Below are 18608 nucleotides of genomic sequence, written 5' to 3' on the forward strand. Positions count from 1 at the left end.
ACAGGGTCCACTAAGCAGGGCTTTCACCCCCACCCACCCCCAACCCGGACAGTGTCCTTTACACTGGCCGCTATCACAGTGAGCACCACCCCAGAGGATCACAACACATTCTCACTATGTCCTGGGAGGAAAGTGAGAGTAGAGTTCTGACCTGGCTTCGCAGATTGTCTTTCAAGCTCTGCTTCTGGTCTTCTAAGTGAGCAGCCTACTTGGACTGGTGCTAAAAGATTTTCAGTAAGAGGAAGATAGCATTGATAAATGACAAGGTGAATCAAGACTACACACAGAAAATAAGACACTTATTATGCTAAATAACACGTTTTATTTTTCATTTTCCCAAAACACTAAAATAGCACACGGCAGAGTAATTTAGGACACAAATGGAGAGAGGCAATGAGTAACCCCGAAAATGGTTGTCTTACTTTAGGACTCCTTAAAAACTCATGCTCTGAGGTGACCTTGATTGGAATTCTCAACAACCAGAGGGGTTACCTCAGAAAAAAGGCTAGTGTAAGAGATACCTCCGCTCCTGGAAACTGGAAACATTCTACAGGGGAAATATGAGGTCTATCTCCCCCTACCTGAGCTACAGCAGATGGTCTCAAGCTTGTTTTATTTCAGGTGACAGGGCTAGAGCTCCGTGTTTGAGAAAGGATTATACTAAAAGGACATTGAATATTTCAACTTTCACCATAAGGACTCCATTTAAACTGCGTTTCAAGGGGAAGGAAAGGGATATGACAAAAATCAAATTTTGCTGCTGACCGAAATTCTACAGAATGCAGAAATGGTGGCAGCTCACAATCACATCAGCAGGGCTGAGAGCAAGTAGGGAGGAGCTGACTTGTACATAAACAGGCACTTCCACCTGATGATCAGACAGTCTAAGGAGACAGTATCTGGGACAGTAGCCCTTTAGAATGCTGAAGATACATAAAGAATTTTGTTAAATCTTTACATTGTAACCTGACATTTATATAGGATGTATTAATGTTATTGAAAAGGTATCCCAATATTGAATGTCTTTCAAGCACAAGATAAAACATGTTCAAAAATCTCCTCTTATATCAACCAACTTCCCATGAGTTCATCTGATCATACAAACTGAAGCAGGAACTTCATGGCTGCCCTGTTGGCATCCAGACTCAGTGTGAAAGCAATCATTGTAAGACAACTTTTAAAATTAATCTCACTATTTTTATTGTTCTGCTTGTACCTTAACTATGGCATAATGGATTTGCTACTTCAAAAGCTGGTAGAGCCAGTAACCCCAGTGTTATCTGCAGATGGTTTGAAGTACTTTTTATACTTGAAAGCATTTTCTTGTTTTCTACTGTTTGCTCTGAAAACACAGGCTCTAAATGGCCAAGGAAAACACATTTTGTCTCATCATTCAGGAAAACTTCAAGGCATGCGTACAACAGTGTAGACAGGACGAAATGCAAGCAAGACAGTTCCAACTCGAGGCCTGGCCCTTCTGGCAGAGCACTTGGCGGTTTCTCCTCAGAAATCCCCATTTCTAATCTTTTCTGACAGCACAGTAGTCCTGACCCCCAAGGCTCTCCTTTGTGGCACCATCCTCTGTGGCTGTTGATTGCCCTTGGCCCCCCTCCCAGCCAGTCCCTCATACCACAGGACACCCCAGCCAAACACTCTTTTGCAAGAGCACAGAACAGATCCAGAGTCTTGCTCTGAGCCGCAACGGAAGCTGAATTTCTTCTTAATGATTCTTTCAAACATGGAAGCACTTTATTGCCATTGAGGAGCAAGAGGCTGGTCTCACTGAGAGCATTTTTCATTTCCATTGATAACTCCTCATTTTGTGAATTTCCATCCACATCAACCACAGATGTATGCATCCAGGAAGAGGAAGGTATACCTGATGGGCAAGGGCTCTCCCCCTGCGCTCTTCCAAGTCCATACAGCAGCCTGTTTGAGTCCTCTCCCACTCCCTTCACCTTCCCGAGGCAAGTGTCCAGAGCCCCGACTCTGTCCCTCATGCTGTGTGTTCTTTGATGTGGAAACTTGACCACACGAGGGTCAGCAGAAGGCCTTCAATGGATCTCAATATGAACCTGGAAGAGATAATCAAATTAAGGTATTATTACGAAGACAGAGTCTTAAAAGAGCATACACACACCAGGTATTTCTGAACAAATATGAAGATCTCTTTAACAGTTTCTGGTACCAAGGATTCCTACATTTTGACAGAAAACAGATGATAACCTACCAATCAGAGATCACAACAAAAAGAACATACTTAAAAAAAAAGTACATTAATTCAGCGTTTCCTAAAAATATGAAAAATGAACATTCTTAGGGTTTGTACGTTTCACAGCTATTTAGTTATTTCTGTAGGTTCAATAATCAGGATTGATTGTCCTTTCTTTAATCACGATGTAACTGGATGACTTGATCATGCAGACCAAGGCCCTACCTGATGTGTCCTATTTGAGAATGCTTCTCAGTGACTCAAGCATGACAAGCTACTTTTAAGGAATCAAGGTCAACTTTATTTATGGATCTAATGCCCACAAAGCCCTTCCAGGAAAAACCAGCATGGAGGGTCCTGGCATGTAACACTGCAGCCTCAGGGTGGTAAGGAAGATCACTGGCTGCCATATCAGGAACCTCAGCAAATTCTGGAGCCTTGATAAGGGAAGAATTCACCCGAATTTATAGGTACAAGTAAATATGCTAGAGAAAGGTTCTTAGCTTAGCTCCCCACTCTCAGACTAGCAAATAATAGAGGCTTTTGAAAGCCCAGTCTGAGATTCTAGGTTGAAAACTTCAGGACAGAAGTTGATTTGTGACTTCAGTGGTCATTTAAGAGCAAATTCAAGGTGAGGTGACCAGATGGTTAACAATCTCACTGTACTTGGAACCCTAATGGGACCAGCCTTTTTCTGTGACCAAGAATAATCTTTCTTTGATAGCATTATGTCTCCAGTGGAGAAGATGTGTCAGGAAAGGCTATGAAAGGGCCCTGAGGTTGACAAACCACAAGTTGATTGGGCATGCTGTCCAGTGAGTCCTTGAGTTACCTAAATTTATGGAGCCTTGACCCTATCTCCAAGCTGCTTTACAACCCTCTGAGTTGTAGGAAATGTGAGAGAAAGGCAAAAGATTTCTCATCCAAAGAAATAACTTTTGTCTAGGCAACTGATTATTGCCTGTGATACTGATCAGTTTTATTTTTTTTTTTTTTACCAGTTTTATACCCATTTGGCATTCCGCATTACGTGTGTGCTTGATTTGTCTAAATTCTTCCTTAAACTGATTCTAACATCTCATTACTTCATTAACTGAGTTAAAAAAAAAAGGGGGGGGGGGAGCCCCAGTGGCGCAGCAGTTTAGCGCCGCCTGCAGCCCGGGGTGTGATCCTGGAGACCAGGGATCGAGTCCCACATCAGGCTCGCTCCATGGAGCCTGCTTCTCCCTCTGCCTGTGTCTCTGCCTCTCTCTTTCTCTTTCTGTGTCTCTATGAATAAATAAATAAATAAAATCTTTAAAAAAAAAAAAAAGTTGACTCGTGTTCTTTCAAAAACCAACCAGGGATGTCTGGGTGGCTCAGCAGTTGGGTGCCTGCCTTCAGCCCGGGGCATGAACCTGGAGTCCTGAGATCGAGTCCCACATTGGGCTCCCTGCATGAAGCCTGCTTCTCTCTCTGCCTGTGTCTCTCCCCCTCTCTGTCTCTCTCATAAATAAATAAATAAATAAATAAATAAATAAATAAATAAATAAATAAATAAAATCTTAAATTAAAAAAAATAATCCCAGAGCATTAAACATAAAAAATAAAGAAATGCATAAACTCTATTTAATAATTTTTCTAAGAGGCCACCTGAAGGAAGAGCCATCTAACGAAAAAACACAACTCTGCTGGGAGAAAGGGAGGCTGGAAAAGTGGGATGTGAGACAGGAGCCTGGGAGCTCATTTCCCAGAGTAATAAAAAGACAAAGCCTGCGTGAAGAGTCAGGGAGCAACAAGCATGCAGTTCAGAGACGGAGGAATATGCACAAGGAGAACCAGCTGTAGCTGAGGCCTGGCTGCGGGGACAGAGAGATGGGGGTCAGGAAGCTGCAGTTTCTCTAACTAGGGGAGCTCAGAGACTCCAAGCTAGGTGAGTGTATACATGTTACATTTTTTTAAAAATTGAGACTACACTGAAAGAGAAAAACAAGAATTACTGGAGGCTGACACAGAAGCAAAGTGAGTGAAGGGATGGGGGGCCAGGAAGCCAACCAGGGCTAATGAGAGGCAGTGGCTGCAGCTTGAGGAGTGTGATGACATCCGCGGCGATGCAGAGCCACCAAGGGGTGTTTGGCCAGGTCTGCCCTTTGGATTAATTATCTGGCTGTAGTGTGGTGGCTAGATGGCAAAGGAAGCACATTTCCAATGAGGAGGCTATTCCAATGGTACAGGAAAGAAGAGGAGAGACAAAGTATTTTTCCAGTTGGTGGCCAACAGGTTAGAAAGGAGGCTGTCATTTCTGGGTAGCAAAGGCATCATTAACAGAGAATGGAGAGGAGCAGCAGGTCTGGAGGGATGTCAAACGGCTCAGATAGGGACACAGAGAGTTTGGCTGCGGGAACTGGGCATCCATTTTGATTATGAGTAAAGTTGTTAGCTCAAAGAGTGATGTCAGAGTTGGGGACCTAGATTCTGAAGTCACCAGCTTTGGAAAGGTGGATAAAAAGAAGACAGTGGGGTACAGAAGGCCAGGATCTCCAAGATCTAGCGAGGGCTCCCCAGTCACCAAGGAGAAGACTCAGAGCACCTCAGGAAACTCCATGTCACAGACGTCAACAGCATTGAGTGCTTCAGAAAGAGGGTGGTTAGATGTGCTTCTGGCACAAACAACTTAGCTCCAGATAAACTCTAAATGATCTTCTAGTCCAGCAGTTGTTAGATGGGGTGACACTACCTCAAGGAGTGAGGGAGAGAATACCAAATCATCTTTGTCTAGTTCATTTTATTTCATTCCTCTTTTAACTTTTTCTGTTTTACAATATATACCGTATTTTGGTGGAGCAAAAGATACAATTTATAAAAACATACATCTCCGTATATCTGTAGGGCATGCTCAAAACTTTTTACCAATAGAAATGTGACCATTACTCTACAGAACTGATAAAAATGTATCTGAACAGTATAAAGCAATACACAGATGTTAGATGCAATTTTATATCTCACAAATATGAGATCTAACTGACATAACATTATATTAGTTTCAGGTGTACAATATAAAGGTTCAATATTTGTATATATTACAAAATGATTACTCACCATAAGTTGACATCCATCACCACACATAATTACAATTTTTTCTTGTGATGAGAACTTTTATGAGGTGCAATCTTATTTTATTAAGTGTGGATTCTGGCTACAATTCAATACAGCTGACCCTTGAACACATGGTTGTGAACTGCATGGGTCCACTTATATGCATGTCTTTTTCAACAAATACAGTACATCCTGTAAAATGTATTTTCTTTTCCTTTTGATAATAACACTTTTTTTTCTATATTATTTTTTTCTAAGAATACAGCATATGACACAAAATATATGTTGACTGTTATTGATAAATTAGATTTTTGAGGAGTCAAAATTTATTTATTTATTTATTTATTTTAAAGATTTTATTTATTTATTCATAGAGACACATAGAGAGAATGAGAGGCAGAGACACAGGCAGAGAGAGAAGCAGGCTCCATGCAGAGAGCCCGACATGGGACCCGATCCAGGGTCTCCAGGATCACATCCTGGGCTGCAGGCAGCGCTAAAACTGCTGCGCCACCGGGGCTGCCCAGGAGTCAAAATTTATACATGGATTTTCAACTGCACAGGGGTCTGCACTCCTAACACCCACCATTGTTCAAGGATCAAATGTACTTTCAAAGCTTACCAAGTTGGGGTGCCTGGGTGGCTCAGTTAAGCAGCTGCCTTTGGCTCAAGTCATGACCCCAGTGCCCCGGGATAGAGCCCACCACATGAGGCTCCCTGCTCAACAGGGAGTCTGTTTCTCCTTCTGTCCCTCACCCCACTCTTGCTCTTTCATGTGCATGCACTTTCTCTCTCCTCCTCTCTTTCAAATAAGTAAAATCTTCAAAGCTCACTGAGTCAAAAATCTAACCAAATTCTCTAGACAGTTTTTTAGACAGTTTTTTTTTTTTAAAGATTTTATTTATTTATTCATGAGAGACGGGGGTGGGAGGGAGGCAGAGACATACAGGCAGAGGGAAAGACACAGGCATTTCCTTCCATGCAGGAAGCCTGATGCAGAACTCGATCCTGGGATTCCAGGATCATGCCCTAAACGGCTGAGCCATCCAGGGATCCCCTAGATAGTTCTTTCAAGTTAACTTTCCAAAGCACATTCTTTCAAACCTTCTATTTATTTTACCAATTTGAAATGCAGTAAGAATGAACATTTCCCTGAAATGGGAGCATTTTCATATATATATGTGTGTGTGTGTATATCTATATATGTATGTATATATATGTGTGATATATATGTGTATATATACATACATATACATATATATGTATATCAATCCCAGGTCCCTGAGACTTAAGGCAAATGCTTAAGCAACTGAGCCACCCAGGAGCCTCTCAAATATGTTTTTAATACATATTAACATAGTTTTTATAAAAAAACTTTTTTTTAAGATTTTATTTATTTATTCATGAGAAACACACACAGAGAGGCAGAGACATAGGCAGAGGGCGAAGCAGGGTCAATGCAGGGAACCCGATGTGGGACTCAATCCCGGGACTCCAGGATCAGGCCCTGGGCTGAAGGCAGCGCTAAACCACTGAGCCACCCGGGCTGCCCAGTTGTTTTTTTTTTTATAATTATTATGAGAAACATGTCATTTAATAGGGGCCGACTCTCAAGAAAATTAGTTTCTAATCACTTTTAGTACATCCTTGTATAAAAACTTAGAGCAGTTCAGAAAGATGAAGAATTTCCAGAATTGTGTTAAAATTTAAGCTAAGCTACCACTAATATAATCATGTATTTAGTAATGTTAGAATACATTGTCCTGAAGATCTAGTTCTTTAGTAAATTCAATAATAAACTGTGTATTTAATCTCTTGACAAAAATACTTTAGGTCGGGATCCCTGGGTGTCGCCATACGACACTATTATGATACCATTGACTGTATTCTTTATGCTGTCCCTTCCGTGCCTTTGACTTATCATTCCGTAACTGAAAGCCTATATACCCTTCCACTCTCCCACACCCATTTTTTCCATCCTCCCACCAACCACCTCTGGCACCCATCAGTCTGTTCTCCGTATTTTGGGGTTTTTTTTTTTTTTGGTTTGTTCATCTGTTTTGGTTTTTAGATTCCACACTTAAGTGAAATCATATGGTATTTGTCTTTGTGAAATATTTTTATAACTCTTCCCACTCTAATACATATATAGGTACATTACATTGTACCCAATACGCATAATTATATCATTAACTGTCCTTGGCCCTAGAAATCTCATCTTCTGCGCACCCCCCTCCTCGCCCCATGTTAAGTCTACAAAATAAGCAGCATAAACTCTGGCAAATAAACTTATCCACCGACACTGAACCAACAGAGTGAAGGAAGGAGTCTGTTCTGAAGTTCAAGAGTATCATCCAGGAAAAAAAAAAGTGTAGTACTGGGAGTAAATTCCTGAATATACTCCCTCACCCCACATCCCCCACCCCCCAAAAAAGATGACAAAGGTTGAAAATGGAACCACAAGACCAGAGGGGTGATGTGCAGAGGGAAACAAGATTATCTAGGTGTGCCCATGATCTCTAGTGCAGATATGAAAAATCATCCTCCACAAAAATCCCTGCCTGCTGGAGGCAGCTGACCTGCTGCATAACAATAGGCCTGACCCAATTAGGCAGCTGCTGCCCTCTTGGACTGCTGTCATCCTACCTTCTCTAACCTGAGCTATTAATGGCCTCAGGGACCTGACAGTCTGGATACCACTGCTCTCTAAACTAAAAATATCCTGGCCTCTATGCTTCTGAAAGCCAGCTGGCAAGGCTATTCCCAAAGGGGGCTGGGAAGACAACACAGCTCAAAGAGCAGGGTCAGAACAATGGGCTTGCTGTGGAGTCTCACCTTACAATGGCTCACAAACATGCTCCAGGCCCATCCCAGCCTCTCTTGGCTTCCAGAGCTTCCAGGCATGAACATCAGTATTTAACATCTCTGTGCTCATGACTAAAGCAATGGGACTGAGGAGATGGCCCACATTCCTCAAATTACTACCAGCATAGGGATGCCTGGTTGGCACAGTCTGTAGAGCACAACTCTTGATCTCAGGGTCGTGAGTTCAAGCTCCATGTTGAGTGTACACATCACTTAAGGAAATAGAAAATTTAAAAAAAAAAAAAAAACTGTAAAAGGGGTGCCTGGATGGCTCAGTGGCTAAGTATCTGCTTTTGGCTCAAGTCGTGATCCTGGGGTCCTGGAATTGAGTCCCATATCAGGCTCCCTGTGAGGAGCCTGCTTCTCCCTCTGCCTATGTCTCTGCCTCTCTCTGTGTGTCTCTCATGAATAAATAAAATCTAAAAAAAAACAAAGAAAAAAACAAAACAAAACAAAACCTGTAAAAAAAAGATATGGTGCTCCCCAGCTCAGAGGATGAGAAAGAGGAACAACTCATCATCTCCAGATTAAGCTGAATCATAACCACAGGAAACACTAATAGTACAGAGTTCCTGTTACTAATCTTTCAGTACATCCAAATGGTATCTGCCCTTAAAAAGCCAGTCATGCAGCTCTGGCTAGGCACCACCCGGTTTCCTCCTCCTTTTAACCTGACAGCCAAAGGTGAGCTCAGACATTGGGGGCCTCAGGCAATTCTCTGTCCTCTGCATGCTGTGAGGGTGTGAAAGCGCCTAGCATCTTCTCTGATAGGCCATAAACAGCAACTATCATTGTCAAGAGTGTTTTAGGGAATGAACAACAAAATGCAGGCTGAGGGGTTCTATAAAGCAGAAGACATGGGAGTGACTACTGGGTGGTAACATGGACGTGACTTCAATGGAGACCATGTGTTTCCATGGAGGGGTAGAAGCCAAGGCCCAGGGGGCAGTGGCCTACCAGTGAATGGGGGAGCACCCAGAGGTAGGTATCTCCTGCATCACTGGAGAAAACACATGGTACAAGAACCCCAGTGGAGGGCAAATTGGGCTTTTAAATTAAAAATTTACAAATGCAAATAACCTTTCCTTCGGGATTTTACGCCTATGATTTTCTGCTACAGATTCAATCAGCAAGTGTTCATTGAGCTCCTGCCCTGGGCCAGGCACTATATTCTAGGCACTGGTGTTAGGACAAACAGGGCTCTTCTTCTTGAAGCTTACTTTCTAGTTAACATACACTCAAGGACTAGCTATTCACACAGTTTTCATGGCAGCGCAACTTATTATAGAAAATTTAGGGATCCCGGGTGGTGCAGCGGTTTGGCGCCTGCCTTTGGCCCAGGGCGCGATCCTGGAGACCCGGGATCGAATCCCGGTGCATGGAGCCTGCTTCTCTCTCTGCCTATGTCTCTGCCTCTCTCTCTCTCTCTATCATAAATAAATGAATAAATGAAAATTTATAGAAAATTTATATTTATATATTATCTACATATGTGTGTCTATGTGTGTATATGTTGTTTTATATTATATTATAGAAAATTTATATTAATATATTATCTACATATATATGTGTGTCTGTGTGTGTGTGTGTGTATATGTTGTTTTTACCAAGATAAAATAAGGTTTAATTCCTCATAGCCTATGAGTTGGGAAGGCCTTCTAACTAGGACAAACTCAAAAATCAGAAAAGATTGTTACATTTGACCACATAAAAATAAACTTTGGGGGTGCCTGGCTGGCTCAGTCAGTAGAATATGCCACTCTTGATCTCAAGGTTGAGAGTTCAAGTCCCATATGGGGTGTAGAGAGAGAAAGAAAGATAAAAAAAAAAAAAAAAGTAAACTTCAGTATGTCAACTAACTATACCCATAATCAAAGTCAAAACATAATAACTAAACAAAAAAACCAAACTTTTTAAACTCTAACAGATACAAGGCTCTAAGAAATTAAGACAACAGAAAAAAGGGCAAAAAACAAGGGTAGTTCACAAAAAAAGAAATGTGACAAGTCTTTCTGTGACACTATGTCCTTTAAGGAAGGCGTGTTGGCTCAAACACCAGAATACAGCCACATCCCAACCACTCCCGGTATCACCCCTGCTGCCACCTTGATCAGGAGCCACCACGATTTCCCTCCCTCCTGAATTCCTGAGTATCTCTCTGCTTCTCCCCTCAATACTGAAGTGAAGAAAGAGTGATCCTATTGAAATGGTTAAACACAGGATTACCCTAGGAGCCAGCAATTCCACTCCTAGGTAATATCTAAGAGAAATGAAAACATGCCCAAACACAAACCCTATATGTGAATGTTCCTGGCAGCATTACTCATAGTAGCCAAAAAGTGAGAACAGCCTGAATGTCCAACTGACAGATATAAAAGAAGAGGCTAAGGAAGTGTCACAGATTGGAGATGTGTCATCTAGTAGTGCCAGGTCCTGAAAGAGAAAAATCACATTGGGAAAAACCGGTGAAATCCAAATGTATGGGACTGGTGCTCATCTCTTAGTTTTCAGCTGTGCTATGGTACAGTTAGCCTCCAACAGAAAAGCGGGTGAAGGGTCTATGGGAACTCTCTGTACAATTTTTGCAACTTTTCTCTAAGTTGAATCATTTCAAAGTAAAAGTAACAACAAAAAAGTAACAACAAAAAAAGTAATCCATTCTGGCTGAGATTTAAAAAAAAAAAAGAAATCCAGTGTGGGGTGAGGAGATGAAGATGGTGTAGGCTTGAGGAAATAGACAAAACAAGATTAACAAAGAGTTGATCCTTACTGAAAAGGGGTGATGGAGACATAGACGTGTGTGTATATATGTGTGTGTATGAGTTTATTATACTACTCTATTTTGGGGTACATTTGAGTATTCCAACAAAGCTTTTTAAAAAAATAATCCTTTAAAAAAGTAAATCACATTAAGTTCCATCTTATTTTTTTAAAAAAGATTTTATTTATTTATTAATGAGACACAGAGAGAGGGGCAGAGACACAGGCAGAGGGAGAAGCAGGCTCCATGCATGTAGCCCGACGTGGGACTCGATCCCGGGTCTCCAGGATCAGGCCCTGGGCCGAAGGTGGTGCTAAACCATTGAGCCACCTGGGCTGCCCCTAAGTCCCATCTTAGTGAAATATTTCCCACTTTACTCAAGAGTACAAGCCAAAGTCCTTATGAAGGTAGGAGCCACCATCCCGTGTTTCCCCTGTCCCCCAGTTGGTTACTGTGATCATGTAAGAACAGACACTCAGTGGGGGGCGACTGGCTGGCTCAGTTAGGAGAGCTTCTGACTTTTCCCCCTAAAGATTTATTTTTTTAAATATTTTATTTATTTATTTATTTGAGACACACACACACAGAGAGGCAGAGACAGAAGCAGGCTCCGTGCAGGGAGACACGGGACTCGATCCCAGGGATCCCAGCCAAGCCCACGCCTTGGGCTGAAGGTAGACACTAAATCGCTGAGGCACCTAGGCATCCCCCTCCAAAGATTTATTTTTGAGAGAGGAGGAGCACTCACAAGCCTACGAATGGAGGGAGGGGGAGAGGGAGAGAGAGAATCTCAAACAGATGTTGCACTTTTCCACGTGAAAGCAATTCATTTTTATTGGCCCTTACAAAATCATCAGAAGGTGCTATGGTCTGAATGTGTGTCCCCCCAAAATTCACATGCTGAAACCCTAACCTAAATATGGTGGTCTTAGGAGGTTGAAGCCTCTGGGAAGTGTGTAGGTCTTGAGAGTAGAGCCTTCATAAATGGGATTAGTGTTCTTAAAAAGTGGCCCCACAGAAATCCCAAGCCTCTTCAACTATGAGAGGACAAGCAAGAAGGCACCAGCTAGGAATCAGAACTCTCACAAGGGCTTGGCTCTGCTAGTGTCTTGATCTTGGACTTCCTGGCCTCCAGAACTGTAAGAAATAAATGTGCGTTGTTTATAAGCTGCCCTGTCTGTGGAGGTAAAGAACCACTGGCCCTTCTCTACAGATCATTTGAGAAGCAAGGCCTACGCTCTCTCCTGACTCAGCAGCACTCTCCCCGGGTACCAACAAACACATTTATGAAAAAATAGTTTTTAACCTTTTCTTCACTTTATATATGGTTGGTATCTTTTAACATTAGTACATAGAGACCTAACACGCACACTTTAATATCTGCTTGGCCCACTATAGGACCTTTTGTAAGACTTGAAACAACCTGGGATGCCTAGGTGGCTCAGCGGTTAAGCATCTTGCCTTCGTCGGCTCAGGGTGTGATCCTGGAGTCCTGGGATCAAGTCTTGCATCAGGCTCCCTGCATGGAGCCTGCTTCTCCCTCTGCCTATGTCTCTGCCTCTGTGTCTCTCATGAATAAATAAAATCTTTTTTTTAAAAAAGGCTTAAAACAACCTGATTCATGGATACAGGTGTTCACTGTACAATAAAATTTTATACAGGTTGAAAAATTTTCAAAGTTTATTAAAAAAAAAAAACCATGATGAAAGCATTCACTTGAATGTAAAGATTCTATAGTATTGTTATATTTCCTGAATGTTTGGTATTTACCATCTCAAAGTATATTTGTTCCCTATACAATTGTTCCTATAGAACAAATTCCTGAGCTGATGCTTTTGGCTTGACTAAGATTTCACAAAACTTATAAGCTTTTACATTATCTTAATGATCTATAATTTCCCCCAATCAAGCAACAGAATAACACACATCTCAAGCTTCATGTGACCCTGCAACTAGGATCTTGGGATCTTTACTACTTTTTGAAATTGTTTGGATATAAGATCATGTAATCAGAGTCAAAGCCAAAGTTCTTCCAATGCTCCTTACCCCCCCAGTTCAAATCTCCAGCCACCTTCTTCATGGACCAGCCTCCTGCTGTTCTGGAAAATACCAGGCTTGCACCGGCTATATAGGGCCTTCTCTGCACAGAACAAGATACTCTTCTTACCCAAACATCACCCCATCTCCAAGGCTAAAGCCCTCACCACTAAGGTTTTGTTCAAATGCCACCTAATTAATGAAGCCCTTCGGCTCTATTTAGAATGGCAACCAGCTCTCCCTACCTACACTACTGAACTCTTTACCCAATTAGAATGAATGAATATAGATTTTCAAGTGATAGGCAAACACGATAAAACAGGGAGCTGTGAATTTAAAAAGTCTATCAGAAATGACACTATGATAGAGCAGTCAGAAGCGAGGAAAAGAGGGGTCACAGGGAGGGAGGAACCAAAGGAAGCTTCCTGGGCCTAGTCAGCACAGACCATCCATGCCAAGGAAGACACTGCTCAGTGTGACAACATCTACCTTCACCATGTCTTTTCTCTTTTTTGAGGCCTTCTCTTTTTTTTTTTCCCCTTGGGGGTGGGGGTGGGGGTGGGCAGAGGGAGAGAGGCTCCATGCCCAGTGCAGGGCTCAATCTCACCATCCTGAGATCATGACATCAGCTGAAATCAAGAGTCCAGATGCTTAACCGACTGAGCCACCCAGGCTCCCTGAGGTCTTCTCTTTTAATTTTAAGAATCAAGGTGAACTGGGCCTAAGATACTTGATTCTTCTCATGGGCGGCATAACGGAAAAATTGGAAGCATAAATGGTTATATAGGTTCTCAGTATATTCTATCATCTTGCCTTTACTAATTAATTTAGTATTTCTTACAGATTCTCATTTTTCTACTCCTGTGTTTCAGATTCTGTATAAGTAGGATGCTAAGGACTCCAGTAGATTAAGGCTTGCTTGTGAACAATACATTTTTTTTAAGATTTTATTTATTTATTCATGAGAGGCACACAGAGAGAGAGGCAGAGACACAGGCAGAGGGAGAAGTAGGCTCCATGCAGGAAGACTGACGTGGGACTTGATCCCGAGACTCCAGGATCACGCCCTGGGCCGAAGGCAGGCACTAAACCACTGAGCCACCCAGGGATCCCCAAAACAACTTTTTTCTTAAGCTTGCAAACTATATTTTAAAATCATAGGGCAGCCCAGGTGGCCCAGGATCGAGTCCCGCGTTGGGTTCCCTGGGTGGAGCCTGCTTCTCCCTTTGCCTGTGTCTCTGCCTCTCTCTGTGTATGTCTCTCATGAATAAATAAAATCTTAAAAAAAAAATAACATAAAATCATAAAGCTCCTCAGTTTACAAAGCCCTTTTGCATCTATTTTCTCATGTAATCATCTTGCATATTAAAGAGGTATCAACCTCCTGGAAAGGTCTCACTGCCCTACAAATGATGCGGGGCCCTAAGCAAATACGTGGGCCAAAGCATCCTTTACTATGGCACCCGTCATGAAGAGGGTAGAGACAGCGTGCTGAGTAAAAAGGCGGCGACCCATAGCTGTCCTCTCTCTCAGATTCTATTTCCCACAGCACTTCCCTTTACAAGAGGCCAGAGTAATTAAACCCTTAAGTCAGGTTAATTTAATTAGTGATTTTCCACAAATGAACAGAAACTCTAAACCTGCAGGGGCATTTAAAGTAGATTAACTTTAAAGTTAAAGAAGAGAGAGTAAAGATTAACTTTAAAGAAGAGAGAGACCCTGCTCCCATACGCTCCCCATCAGCACGTGAGATGACTGCCACCACACCTGATTAAGCCTGAGATCGAACCTAAAATACTCACACAGGTCTTAGCTCGCCCCCAACGTACTGGGTGGCCACTTTGTGACTCCCTTGCCCCCATCTCACCCCTGAACTGAATGACAAGCCCACACTCCACTCCTACAGCTCAGCTCTTGGGCTTCTCTACAGCTACACCTGGACTATTCATGCCATGTCATCCACCACGGTGTTTTGGGCTTGGTATGTACTGAGCCCTTCTGACTGCCCAAACCACTCCAAATAGAGCTAATCTGTCTCCTCCTAAATACATCTACTCTCAATCATTACAGTACAGATTCCTTGTAATAAAATTTGTACTTAAACAACAGTTCCTGAGATTCTCAACTACAAACAATTGTGAGAATTGGAAACCCTAAGCATATTAGAAACGGAGTCCTTTATTCCTTATTACTTAGTACAAGGAAGCCTTCAGTACTCTCGAAACGACAGGAAGCGCAAGATCATATAGATATTTTGATCATGCAAGGCCTCTCCGAAATCAGAACTGAAGTGAGACTGTACCAGCATTCAAAGATTCAAAGAAAGAACAGCCTGTGCAAATGCCCAGGGGCAAAAAGGGGCTTGGTGTGTGGAGACAGTAGTAAAGAAACTGAAAAAACAGTAAACAAGACGCAACTCAAGTAAGTTAGAGGTAGGCAAAAGCCAGATCTGCCGAATAAAAATATGTGAATTGCATTCTATGTGCAATGAGGAGCAGTTTTACTCTCTTGTTTTATGGGAATTGACACCTATGTAAAAAAAAAAAAAAAAAAAAAAACCTACTGCCCAGTGCAAAATAGATGATCCAGATGAGTGGTCATGGTAGTTTGGAGTAGAGGGTAGTCATACGCAGTTAAGCGGACACGTGACAGAAGTGATTTCTTTAATGGTACAAAATGTGGTATTTTTTTTTTCAAAACATGATAATTCTTTACAACATTACGTACTAGGTTATCTCTTATAGTTCTTGTAATTCAACATGTGACTGCCAAACATTAACGCAATTCTTTTTTTTTTTTTCTTTTTTTTTTCATTAACGCAATTCTAAACAAATCGTTCCAAAGTAGGAGTTGGGGGGAGGAGGGAGGCACGGGAAGGGTGTGTATCAAATATAGCCTGCTAACATGTTGTTTTGGCCAAGTTTACTTTTTTAGAATTTGAGTTAATTTGGTATCTAAAAATCAGTATTTCCAATTTCTCTTCAAAATCACTGTATCTGGCAACCGACCATTGGCTAGTGGCAACTGGCTAGAGCACAGGCTTTCTGGTTTACCCCAACCGCCACATCCTGTACCCTTTACTCATTCATATCACCTGCTGGAAAGATTTCCGTTTTCCACTCTTCCAGTCTGGTACCGTAACTTAGGTGTGCCACAGGCCCTTGTTCATGTAAAAACATCCTAATTCGGATCTTGACATAGGCAGATTCATCTCATCTTGCATTAACACACAATATTGATCACTAATTGGTTTTAAGTAGCCTGCCATCACCAGTGATAGGCACCAAAATGTTAAGGTCCAGGCAGCGACAATTCCATTCTGATACAACCAAACCAGAGAGGACCAAAAAAAACCGACAACACCTGCATGGTCTGAACATGCCTGATCCTACAGTCAGACTTTCTCATTTTGCACACCAGGGAGCAACACAAGTACTGTCAGACTGCAAGCTCCAGAAGGTCAGGAACCTGTCCCTCCTCCATCAAAGCCTATGCCAGGCACTCCAAAATGTGTAAACGTAATCCAAGAGGAGCTCAGCATCTGGCCATCTATGACACACTTGTAAAGGAAAATTCTCAATCTGACGACTTTTCATCCCACTAGAAAGGGGCATCTGTAATTCAAGGGATGCAGAAATGTTATTTACAGTGATCTCCAGGGTGCTGGGTGTGTGAGCGCCTACTATTCCACGCCTGAACAGTGCTGACGCTCTGAAACCTCTTGCGTCTCTACCTCTTCCACTTCATTTTCCCCTCTTCACCCTCACCCCACTTTCACTCCGACCAAAATAAATAAGACACCTCTATCAAAACACTGACCCGTCTTAAGTTTCCAAAATAATTTTTTGAACATTTGTAAAGTTCGGGAACTAGCAAAGTCAACCAAAACCCAACCATTTATAACGGGGGGCGGGGGGCGCGCAAAATTTCCTCTTCACGGCCTTTCCAGCGGTGCCAGCATCCACCATACCCGCGGACGCCCCCTCACCCCCACGCCCCAGCTGTAGGCCCTCGGCCCCGGGTCAAGCCGCTCCACCCCGCCCCCAGTCTCGTTTGCAGAACGGAGACAACAATAACCTCAGCGGGTTTTCCTCCCGTGGGGCTGCAGGAAACATGCTCGTCGCCCGGCATACACTGAGCGTCCAGCTGGGCAGCTCCTGTCAGCATCCTTGCCGTCCCGGGGCGGGGTGGGCCGGGCCGCGCTGGGCTGACAGGCGCTCCGGGAAGGTCACTCACCTGCAGGCGGACGTTGAGCATCATCGAAGCCACGATGTAAAGGTACGGGAAGTTGATGCGCAGCCGCCAGGCCAGGTCGAAGAAGATGAGCAGCGTGCGAGTCAGCCCCTTGCAGAAGACCCCATAGGAGCGGGCGGCGGCCGAGCGCGAAAGGCGGACAGCCAGGCCGGACAGAGCCGCCGCCATATAGACCGGCGCCCGCCGCCCGCCCGGCGCGCACCGACCGGCCGCGGACCCGGGCCGCCCGGCGCTCAGAAGCCCGCCCCCGCCCCTCGGAGCCGCGTCGCCCCCGGGCCTCCGCCCCGGCCGCTGGGCCGCGCTCCGCGAGCTGAGGGAACTAGGGAGGCGGTGGCTGCGAGGCCGGGGGCGGGCGGGCCGGCTGTGGGGAGGAGAGTCGTCGCGTCACACTAGAGGATGCGCCTCCGCGAGCCGCCGCCTGGTCCCAGCCCGGCCGCGCGGCCTGACGTCACAATGCCCGCGCCGCGCCTGCGCACCTCTGCTCCGCCCCCCAGCCCCGCCTTCTGCCCCGCCCCCTGTCACCTTCCGCAGGTGAGGCGCGCATGCGTGGGTGAGGCGTGGCGGGATGCTCCCGCAGAGGGGCGGATACGTTGTCTCCGTCTGCCCCCTTATGGTAAGCCGGAAAATTAAAGGAGAAGGTGAACCGTGAATTAGATTGTGCAATGTCAATGTCCTTAATAACGGAAAACTGTACATTTAAAAATTGTGAAAATAGGCAGCTCTTCCTGCCCATGGGTCCTGTTCCTGTGCTTTAATAAAACCACCTTTTCGCACCAAGATAAATAAAACAATTGTTAGAGCAAGTTTTATGTATAGCTAATCATAATTATAAAAAGCAAACAAAGGGAGGCTTCCTGGGGCAAAGGGACAGATCATGCTCGCCAAGTAGATGGTTTCACGACCCCAGCCATTGCTGTTCAGGGCCCACTTATATAAAATCGAATCTTTAAAAATTATGATATTAATTAAGCCCGTAGAGTGAAAAGTCAAAATAGTGAAACTTTCAAAACTTCTAGTATTCTGTGTGTGTGTGTTGTTTTTTTTTTTACAATGAGTTTTTACATTCCTACTTCAGCATATAGGTTTCTATCAAATATTTGCATGGTAAGAAGGTAGACACCTTATTTTTATTCTCAGACCCGTATTTCATGTCTTCACTTCTGCCCACTAGTGAAAATATGGGAATTTGGTACTGGTGAGGGAAAAAGAGTTTCAATAACAAAATTAAAAGCAAATCTTAAATGCTTTAAGAAAGCAACAGAAAAAAAAAAAAAGAAGAAAAAGAAAGCAACAGTGTGGGATGCCTGGATGGCTCAGCGGTTTGGTGCCTGCTTTCGGCCCAGGGCGTGCTCCTGGGGGCCCTGGATTGAGTCTTGCGTCAGACTCCCCTCATGGAGCGTGTCT

General features: G+C 43.5%; 1 protein-coding gene across 1 annotated transcript; it reads right to left on the reverse strand.

Moving 5' to 3' along the window:
- Positions 1-299: 299 nt before the first annotated feature.
- SMIM10L3 (small integral membrane protein 10 like 3) lies at positions 300-17582 on the reverse strand. Its single transcript, XM_025986238.2, has 2 exons — positions 17187-17582; positions 300-2075 (listed from the first exon to the last, which is right to left on the reverse strand). The coding sequence occupies exons 1-2, from the start codon at positions 17370-17372 to the stop codon at positions 2055-2057; spliced, it is 207 nt and encodes a 68-aa protein (XP_025842023.2). The 5' UTR covers positions 17373-17582; the 3' UTR covers positions 300-2054.
- Positions 17583-18608: the final 1026 nt, after the last annotated feature.

The sequence above is a fragment of the Vulpes vulpes genome, chromosome 3 (assembly GCF_048418805.1).
Source record: "Vulpes vulpes isolate BD-2025 chromosome 3, VulVul3, whole genome shotgun sequence".
Taxonomy (NCBI): Eukaryota; Metazoa; Chordata; class Mammalia; order Carnivora; family Canidae; genus Vulpes; species Vulpes vulpes.

Excerpts from the sequence above, each read along its gene's own strand:
- SMIM10L3 (XM_025986238.2), bottom strand. The coding sequence starts at position 17,372 with ATGGCGGCGGCTCTGTCCGGCCTGGCTGTCCGCCTTTCGCGCTCGGCC. Across the intron at positions 2,076-17,186 it reads TGCTCAACGTCCGCCTGCAG|GTTCATATTGAGATCCATTG; the intron begins GTGAGTGACCTT and ends TATCTCTTCCAG.